We start from the raw sequence: 10,771 nt of genomic DNA, 5'->3' as shown, positions 1-10,771 counted from the left end.
AAGTCTCAACATAAAGTTAAAAATTAAAAATTTAAAAAAAAGATATTTTTATTGATTTCAGGAAGAAGGGAGGGTGAGTGACAGAAATATCAATGATGAGAGAGAATCATTGATCAGCTGCCTCCTGCATGCCCCCTACTAAGGATCCAGCCCACATCCTGGGCATGTGCCCTGATTGGGAATCGAACCATGATCTCCTGGTTCATAGGTCAACACCCAACCAATGAGCGACACTGCCCGGGCAAATTTAACATTCTTTAAAGCCTTCCCCAAATCACCTTTGACTCAGTCATGATCCTATAAGCAATGGGTGTCCCCTGCTAGCTTTCATGGCACCTACCATAACTAGTATATTTATCACACCGTATCATTAGTGATCCCATCTGTATTCCCCACAGCACTCTCACTTTTAAGAGTTAGACCTCTAACTTGTTCATATTTTATCACCAGCTAAAATAGTCCTGGGTCACAGAACTGCTCAATAAACATTTGCTAAATGAAAAAATATAAAATTATTTTAAAAAATAATGATGAAGAGCCTGGCTGGTGTGACTCAGTGGCTGAGTGTTAACCTATGACCCATGAGGTCACAGTCAAGGCACATGCCTGGGTTGCGGGCTCGATCCCCAGTAGGGGATGTGCAGGAGGCAACCAATCAATGATTCTCACTCATCATTCATATTTTTTTCTCTCTCTCCCTCTCCCTTCCTCTCTGAAATCAATAAAAAGATGTTTTTAAAAAATGATGATGAAGAGCACTTTTTGGGTTGTGGCTTTCAAAGGCTAGTATAGTAGTAGAATATGTGTTATAGGACATACTTTATTTTTTTAAATCTGTAAAAATAAAAATTCTATGTGTCCTTTTAATGGAAAAGTTGCAACCTATCTTACAAGTTTAGTCACAGACCTTGTGACCATAAACTGATTCTACGTGTATAAATACATGTTGAGACAATGGCATTGTGAAGTAAGGCAGGTGTTGTTATTTTTATCTAAATTTCAGAGAAATTACAAGATTTATCCAAAAAGAATTCCAGATCAGTGCTTTTCCAACTGGTCTAACTTAATGTGTTAATCACCTCTTGTTAAATAAAGATGATACTACAGACCAACTACAAGATGAATATGAACTTTGAACTGTTTATCTACTAACAGAATTGCGTCATCCACCCAAAGTACCTCTGTTTTGTTCATGTGACCACTGACACACATGCATGGGGGGTGGATGGAGGAGGGCAGTTTGTTGTAATAGGGCAAAGCAGTGCTAACTGCCTTGTGAAGGGATCAATGCCATGACCCTGACCTTAATGGTGAGGGTTTCCCAACCCTCTTTCATTTCAATGCAAACAGACTTTAGTCGAATACCAAGAACATTCAGAAAAAGAAGAAAGGAGTTTAACTTCAATGAAGGCACAACTCAAACACAGTAGTCTGGTATTAAGATTTTCTGTGTCCTGAAATTTTATAAAAAGGTCAATCTAAAATGAGTGCTCTATTTAATTTACTTAGGCCCATTTAGATGCTGAAGAGGGTATACTTTTTTTTTAAATCCTCACCTGAGGATATGGTGGGGTTTTTTTTTAATGATTTTAGAGAGAGAGAGGAAGGGGAAGGGAAGGAAACGGAGAGAGAAACATTGGTGTGAGAGAAACACTGATCAGTTGCCTTCTGTACATGACCAACCTGGGATTAATCAGTTGCCTTCTGTACATGACCAACCTGGGACGCAACCTTTTAGTATATGGGATGATGCTCCAACCAACTCAGCCACACTGGCCAGAGCAAGGGTATACTTTTTATCTGAAAAACCTTAGGACTCTCACTATAAATAGCTAATGTCAGTCTCAAAATTCAGTAAACATAGTTTTATATTCCATGAAGTCTACATTTGTGTGCATTCTGAAAACATGTCGAAATATGTTTTGCTTTTTCCTGATGCCCTCCCACTCCTTCCTGAGTCACCAGGATTTTGGCATCAGATTGCAGTGGTGATGAAAACTGATGATGCAGCAGGTGGACAGGAAGGGGCAATAGTGGAAAAAACTTAAAGGACAGCCTGAGAGATCCAAGATAAATACTTGGCACATAAAAGCTTAGATACATATAGGCAGTTCCAGCCAAAGTTAGTCACTGAATTATTTCATAAGATAACTTGGCATCTAAAATATAAGCACATACCTGATAGCTGCTACCTTTCCAGAACTTTTTCATTTCTTTACGTCTCCAAGCAACAATTGAGGCAGTAATAAGTGTGCACGGTACTAAATAGAGGAGAGCAGGTTGCCCCTTTTTCATCAGCACCAGAACAACAAAGGTAATTATCATGCCAACAGCATAGGCTGCAAAAAGAATAACAGATATCAGTCATTTCTGAATGCTTCCAAAGGTGGATTTTAAAAGATTAAAAAATGTATTTTAATTTTATTTCAGAGAGGGGAAGGGAGAAGAGAGAGAGAAACATCAATGATGAGAGAGAAACATTGATCAGCTGCCTCCTGCACACCCCCTACTGAGGACCGAGCCCACAACCTGGGCATGTGCCTTTGACTGGAATCGAATCTGGGACCCTTCAGTCTGCAGGCTGACCCTCTGTCCATTGAGCCAAATCAGCTAGGGCTTTTCTTTTTAAAAATATTTTAATTGATTTCAGAGAGGAAGGAAGAGGGAGAGAGAGATAGAAACATCAATGATGAGAGAGAATCATGGATCGGCTGCTTCCTGCACATTCCCTACTGGGGATCGAGCCTGCAACCCCGGCATGTGCCCTGACCGGGAATAGAACCATGACCTTCTGGTTCATAGGTCGACACTCAACCACTGAGCCACACCAGCCGGGCCAAAGGTGGATTTTTTAAATCCCTAGTTGAAGTACTGGTTTTCAAGTATTTGAGGACGATTTTACCCTATGACTTCTTTTCATAATGTCATTATTTTCCTAGACTGTAATTAGGAGAGACATTCTATAGGGCTTTTGAAAAACTTGGAAACTGGTTAGTATAAATACTAACCATCAACCATAGGTAAATATAATAATTCAAGTCTCATGTATCTGTTACCATTAAGGATTTTGAGTTGTCTCACATTTTAGATAACTAAAATTTGGACCCGTAGGTACTAATGATTGCTTTGAAAAAAATCTTCCTCACATTGATTATGTATTTCCTGGTCTTGTGCAACAAGAGCATACCAAATATCATTTCATTTTTTCTTAATGACTCGGGGTCTCATTTTGAACATGGGATCTGAGAATATTGGAGCTGGAAGGGCCTTTACAGACAACTGAGTCTACCTCCTCATTTTACAGAGGCGGCAATGGAGGACCAGGGAAGTGAAGTGAGCTGGCCAAAGTGACACAACAGAAGTGACACAGTCCCTATTATTCACCTTTTCACCAAGTCTTCTTTTATTGTATCACAGTAACTGGTGCTAGGCTCTTAATGTTAATGTCCTTAGAGCAGCGGTTCTCAACCTGTGGGTCGCAACCCCTTTGGCGGTCGAACGACCCTTTCACAGGGGTTGCCTAAGACCATCCTGCATATCAGATATTTACATTAGGATTCATAACAGTAGCAACATTACAGTTATGAAGTAGCAACGAAAATAATTTTGTTGGGTCACTTAATTTTTATCACAGGGAAGTATGCATAGGAAAACACACAGTATATATAGGGTTGGGCACTTTCTATGGCTCCAAGCATCCTCTGGAGATCTTGGAAGATATTCCCTGCCATGGAAAACGGGGGGACTACATCTTTTGTCTACCATTATGGCAATGACTTGGCACTGGTATTCCTGCCTTCACTACAGCTTTGCCCTATTGCTGTAGTCTTTTAAAGATACAAGTTATAGCCCTAACTGGTTTGGCTCAGTGGATAGAGTGTCGGCCTGCAGACTGAATGGTCCCAGGCTCGATTCCAGTCAAGGGCATGTACCTTGGTTGCAGGCACAACCCCAGTAGGGGGTGTGCAGGAGGCAGCTGATCAATGTTTCTCTCTCATTGATGTTTCTAACTATCCCTCTCCCTTCTTCCCTGTAAAAAAATCAATAAAATATATTAAAAAAACAAACAATAGAAACAGAGATAAGTAACAACTACTTGCTATCCTAGGTGAGATGTTATTGTGCCATAAGTTCATTTATATAAATACATAGTTATCCATACAGTATTTTTTTCAAATCTAGTATTATATAATTTGACTACTTGTGTGCCAGTTGCTCTAATAAGTATTTTACATATAAAATGTAATGTTTTTCTTTCACATATAATTTCCTTGTTAAGCCTCAAAAACCTTGTGAAGTAGGTAGTAAAGTATAATTATTCCTTTTTGATGGGAAAAAATATTTGTCTTATTAGTTAGTGATGATGAATTAGAATTGAGAGCTCCTTATTTTTAGACCTCTACCTTTTCCTACATATAACACAATTCAACATAATAAAAAAAACACACAAAAAAGTTACCAATTGTGGAGGAGACATAGTATATAGAAGAAGAAGAACCAGTCTGCTCATCAAATCTTCTACAGTATGCAATCAACAGGCCTTAAAAGAAAAAACACTCAGCGTTATTTTCTTAAAACCACCACCACAACTCATAACACAACACTGTTATATTTTCTCTCTACTTGGCTTTACTATGTAAATAAAATGTTTTTTTTGGTGTGTGTGCGTATTTTTCATAAGAGCTAGTACTTTTTACCCATCCACAGGCACTTAGGACCCAGGGAAACGATAAGAAACGTGAGGAAGGACAAAGTGTCAGCTACTTGAGAAATATTAATTACTTCTAAACTGTATTTTTAGTGGGCTGGGGTGAAGTTTATTCTACGGGTAGCCCAATGAGAAAAATAATGCAGAGCTGCAATAACGGTCAGAGAAGACATGTTAAAAGCTCATCAACTCCACCATATACTATGCTATATGTTTTGTATTATAGTGCCCTATAGGGCAGTGTTTACTATGTTTCTAAATCACTTTTACTAAACCACTTTTCCTAAAACGTAACTATTATTTTAAAACAGAAGTAACAGAAATTATAATACATTTGGTATTATTGAATTAAATTTTTAAAAAGGGTTTCGAATATATTATACTTCCTTTAGGAAGAAGGTCAAACTGATCCTAGTTGCTTCCTCTAAGAGACTTTTTGAGCCATGGAAGATATACTTTGGTTGTTACCAATTGGGCTTTGTCTTCTACCACTCAAAATGCTTTTTTCTTTCTTTATCATTGATCCCAGCTCTAGCGTTAGCCAAGAGATACTTAATACAGAGTAGGTAACTTTTAACAAATACTATACATCTGACAAATTGAAATGATCAGTATTTTTTACTGAAATTGTTACAAACAATTGCTTACCTGGTACAATAATATCTCCAAAACCCAATATGGAAACTGGCATGGGGCATACACTCATTACTGAGAAATATGCCAGCTTTGGTACTTTGATGACTACTGGTAACTGTAATTATTTAAAAAAAAAAAGAAAAGAAAAAGGGTCACCAATAAACCCTCTTGGGAATTTTTACCCATACCTTTTAGAAAAGGAAGAATTAATATTAGAATGATTGTTTTAACATTTTAAAACTGACATTTAGAAGAACTTGAAATTAGAAAACATAAACTAGACACATATATATTCTGAATGTATAGGAAGCTTGAAAGAAAGAGATATGTAGTTCTGGAAAAAACGAAACACGTGTAGGGTTAACAGTATGACTTCTAGTATCCCCACATCTAACCTCTTTTCCATTTTTAGCAAAAATATGACTCAGGCCTTGAAACAGGTTTTTTTTTTTTTTTTTGGCAATCTGGATTGTTTTCCCCCAAAGAAGAGTCTTGTCTCAGAGGCTATAATTTAAAGTCCAATGAACATATCTGAAATACAATCCTTACTTTCTCATGGGGAGCTGAGGGTTGACCAGTGGCTTCCACCAAGTTTCCATCATTCTAGGATGAAACCCAAGTCAATAGGTATTTAATAATTTAGAATAACTAAGAAAAGGGCTATATTCTGTGAGAAATAAAGTTTTACAATACCTTAACATGCACGACATGACCAATTAATTACACAGGAAGGCAAATTATTAACTGGACACACATACATACAGTGGCAGCCAGTTCTGTTTAAATGCCATCGCTACCTTTTCATTATTTCCAAAAGGTCCAGCTGCAAGTTCAACCATGATACTCTCGCCGTTCTAAAATTGAGAAGATGAAAGAAATTGTCCAATCATTTAAAGAGAACAATCTGACAGTATTCAAGAATGATTTGGCCCTGTAGATTATGGCCTACCATAAATTGATTTTTTAAATGCATCATAAGCCCAGCTGCTGTTGCGCAATGGTTAGTGCCAATGTATGACCCATAGGTCACAGTTTATTCCTGGTCAGGACACATGCCCAGGTTGCGGGCTTGATCCCCAGTAGGGGGCATGCAATGATTCTCTCTCATCATTGATATTTCTACCTTTCTCTCCCTCCCCCTTCCTCTCTGAAATCAATAAAAATATTTTAAAACTAAATAAATAAAATAAAATACTCCTTTTTTCCTAAAACAGTCTCTGTAGATAAGCTGGAGTAACCAGAAACAAAATCCACCTAGCAACACTGTTCCACTTTATCAGAACTCAACAATTTTCAGAAACTGACAGATAAACCATATACAGCTTATTCAAGTGAAGCTTTGCGCAATGGTTTGTATTGACAACCATATCTAGCATTTCTAATGGGCTATAAATTTTTCTGCTTTCAGTTATATTATGTCATATATTATGTGTCCTTAGTCATTTTTAGCGATAACAATTAATGGGGACACAAGAAATATTTATTTTCTAATATTTAGATTTGTATTCAATATTAGTAACTTTATTTGAATAAATACACATTTGATCTCTGGCTACTCCCCACAATAACAAAACAATGAAGCCAACTTGAGAGACCCAGCCCTAAAGAACTTGAGATGCTTCTCTACCCTAATTACTGTCCACTATCAGCACTGCCTGCTTTTATGTCCCCATCAAAACTTTAACCTTAGCTGAGTTCTCTCCCTTGTGTGTGGCTCAGGCTTGTTATGTGGGCTCTGTGACAAGCTCATTAAAGTTACTTCCTGCCAGCCAAGTCTGCTGTGGAGAAGGGAAACATTCTGAGGTAGCGAGCTTCAGAATAGGTAGTGGGAAGGTAAATAAATGCTAAAGTTTAGAAAAATTGATTTACTAACTATAATATTTTACATGTGGGTGGGTGCAAAGGAGAAGTCACCAGAATGTTTTTAGGAGTACTTTGCTGATACCTGAGCTAAGCAGGAAGAAGGATAAAGTCCCGAGCTATAGAAATCTCTTCCTCATGTTAAGCTTTGGGTTACTGAAGGGTTAAGTTACAGAGTTTAGAAAAATAAACGAATATTTAATACAGTTCCTTACAGCAAACTCCCATCATGTGATTCAATTTTCAGTTAAAAGAGTTTGGCTTGTTTTGTTATTTAAAATATTTAACTGAAGAACATCAATGATATCCTCTCAAACAGTCCAAGATATTTGAGTAACTACTATCTGCAAAATACTATAATAAAAACCATGGTGTATGAAATAAAAATGATGCCCTAGCCAGTTTGGCTCAGTGGATAGAGCATCAGCCCGCAGACTGAAGGGTCCCAGGTTCGATTTTGGTCAAGGGCACATACTTCGGTTGCAGGCTCGATCCCCGGCCCTCATCAGGTAGCATGTGGGGAAGCAACCAATTGATGTGTCTCTCTCACATCGATGTTTCTCTCTCTCTCCCCCATCCACCCCCTCCCTTCCACTCTCTTTAAAAATCAATGGCAAAATATCCTCAGGAGAGGATTAACAACAAAAATGAAGATAGGCTCTTATTGTCAGTACTAATAGATACTGGCCCTGCTAACTCATTAAAAGTTTACTAATACCAGGGTTGAGAACATGTTTAGATTGTCCAATAGTTAATCCTTGAAATTTTCAGTGAGAACAACCAAAATAAGAAATTGCATATCTGATTTTCATTTAGAGTTACCTACTAAAAGTAAGGTCTATAATTTTAATAAAAACAAACCAGACTGAGAAGACAGTGTTAAAGTAAATCTGTAACAGTGAACAGAGCAAAGAGCACTTCAATCTTTCCACCTGATCAGACGACTAAGAATTCCTAGTTGGTGGGAACTAAGATAGAAAAAAAGGAGATGAAGAATACCCTAAGCACAGAAGAAAGAAAGAGGGCTCAAAGATATTTTTATTATTACCCTATACTTTTAAAATTCAAAAACTCTTTATGTATAGAGATTGGAAATAGTTTGCTGGCAGACACGTTTGACATTTAAAAAGTGATACTAGTGTTAAAACAGAATGGACAAATTATTTTAAAACAAGAATTTATATAGCTCTTGCCACCGTAAAATTTATGTGTCATATGCTATGACCATCTGTTGACCTATGATAATGGCTTTATAGAGAGAATAGTTTACTTTCATTATGAGATCTCTGATGGAGTGCCTTACAGAAACATCTTATTGAACCAAATACATTGATACAGGCTAGGGCAACTTTAGATAGAACTTTAAAAAAAATGCTTTAATAAGTTAACAATTTTTGTTATAATCCGAAATACTAGTTCTATGCTTTTGTGGGGTACTATTGCAAATAAAGTCGATTAGTCAAATGGCTCATCATCAAGGCACAGAAAGGTGCTAGTAAGATGGCTGGAGTAGTTGTGATTTGGGCCAATTTTACCTCTCCAATGGGACATAGGCTTGACTTACGCCATTTTAGCAAGTACCTACTGGAAGTGCAGAGTTTTACAGTGATTTTATAGATGGTAGGGGCTAAAGAATGGATAAAGAACTAATGGGGGAAAAAGTAGTGATTATAATATCAAATATTAAATATGTGAAAGTGACAAAGGATAAAGAGATGATAGAAAGTTACAAAGCAAGACACAAAATAAAATAGGGGAAGTGAGAGAATTAGACAATAATTTAAAATATATTCATGAGATAGGAATAGGGACAAAGTGGAAAAACTGGGCAAATAATTAAAGACTATCACATTCACCCAACACCTCTCCCTTATCCTGAGAACAGCACCTTCATTTTATTGAGGAGCTAGTGGCAGAGCTGCAAATAGATGACCTAGGAGATGCCAGTTGTTATGATTCTAACATAATGGAAAAAGCCAGTCTGAGACCATGAACACATGGACAGAAGCAGAAAGGGGGCAGATGTAGCCCTGCGTCTAGTTTCTGCAGAGGCCAGTCCCATCTTGGCCTCTACACACAGCTTGGATAGACGGGACCTTTTTGGTACAGAAAGGGTAGGTTGGGTTCTGTTAGTTGCAACCAAAAGAATTTTACTGGTGGAAGAGGGAGGATGAAATGCTAGTAATACGCCTTCACACAATGGATTAGGAAACTGAAGCACAAAGAGCTATCTGACTTATCCAGGGTTACGAGGGTACACGTTAGGTGTTCAGATTTCCAGTGTGGTGCTCTCAGATGACAGCTACAGAAATGGGAGTAGCAATGCCACATTTTCATTATTATTGTCGTCTATTTTATCTACGGCAAACATTTACTGTTTCACAATAAGAAAAGATACTTTAAAAAGGGTGGGAAGCAAATTTATAGATATTCTCATATTCACATCAGTCAGGAGACGTTTTTTACTTCGCAGAATGGCTTAAAGGCTTGAAAAAAAATTCCTCCATTAAAGCACCAATTTCAATGACAATTTTCTTAAAAGAGTTAGAACTCACTCAGGGTAAACATCTGCAAAACCAATAATCTAAGAGCAGGTTTAAGATTCTCGTCTTTTAGCATGTTTCTCATGGGTTTCAAAATATCATACCTTTGTGATGAATGGTGTTATGAAAACAAAGAACACATCATAGAGGAGGAGGAGGCCTAGAAGTATCACACATGACTGTTGAAAGAAACAAAATTAAAGGTCAAACTTCCCATATCTAAATTAAGAGATTATTTTTCAAGTTATAAATAAACATATGAACATACATTTGAACACTATTTTTAAAAGCATTAATGGTTATTACTATTTGTAGTTTTCTCTATAAACCCCATTAAAACTTTTATGTTCTTTATCCTATTCTTTTTATATAAAAAAAGAATCACTGAATCAAAGAAATGTTCTTTCCTGATATTTAGTCCTGTAAGAATTTTATAAATTAGGCATATTATATAAATGATTTAAAATATTTTAGCTAGCAAATCAGTAGTTACCTGGGACTGGGGTTTAGGATTGATTGCAAAAGGGCAAGATAGAGCTTTTGGAGAGATGAGAAATGTTGTTTAACTTGATTGTGATGGTGGTGACAAAGTTAAACATTTGTAAAATTTTAATAAACTTCACAGTTTAGATGGGTATAATTATATGTAAATTATACCTCAGTAAAGTTGTTTTAAAAAGAAAATATTATCGCCCTGGCCAGGGGGCTCAGTTGGTTGGAGCATCGTCCCACACACCAAAAGGCTGCAGGTTCAATTCCTGGTCAGGGCACATACCTAGGTTGCAGGTTTGATTCCCAGTCGGGGCACTTATGGGAGGCAACTGATTGATGTTTCTCTCACATTGATGTTTCTCTCTCTTTCTCTCTCTCTAAAATCAATAATTTTAAAAATCCCTTCCATTGTCTGTAAAAGAAAAGAAGGAAGGAAGGAAGGAAGGAAGGAAGGAAGGAAGGAAGGAAGGAAGGAAGGAAGGAAGGAAGGGGCAATGGAAAAAATATCCTTGGATGAGGATTTTTTAACATT

The 10,771-nt window shown here is 37.1% G+C and overlaps 1 protein-coding gene across 1 annotated transcript in view; it reads right to left on the bottom strand.

Annotated features, from left to right (window-relative positions):
* SPPL2A (signal peptide peptidase like 2A) overlaps positions 1-10,771 on the bottom strand; it is a 36,230-nt gene that overhangs the window by 12,573 nt on the left and 12,886 nt on the right. The window contains exons 9-14 of the mRNA XM_015558910.1: positions 9,852-9,926; positions 6,142-6,198; positions 5,894-5,947; positions 5,357-5,459; positions 4,460-4,540; positions 2,179-2,339 (exon numbers count right to left, since the gene is read on the bottom strand). Coding sequence (XP_015414396.1) covers positions 2,179-2,339; positions 4,460-4,540; positions 5,357-5,459; positions 5,894-5,947; positions 6,142-6,198; positions 9,852-9,926 — 531 coding nt within the window. The remainder of the gene's footprint in view (positions 1-2,178; positions 2,340-4,459; positions 4,541-5,356; positions 5,460-5,893; positions 5,948-6,141; positions 6,199-9,851; positions 9,927-10,771) is intronic.

The sequence above is a fragment of the Myotis davidii genome, unplaced genomic scaffold (assembly GCF_000327345.1).
Source record: "Myotis davidii unplaced genomic scaffold, ASM32734v1 scaffold132, whole genome shotgun sequence".
NCBI classification, from domain to species: Eukaryota; Metazoa; Chordata; class Mammalia; order Chiroptera; family Vespertilionidae; genus Myotis; species Myotis davidii.
This window is presented reverse-complemented; position numbering and strand designations above follow the sequence as displayed.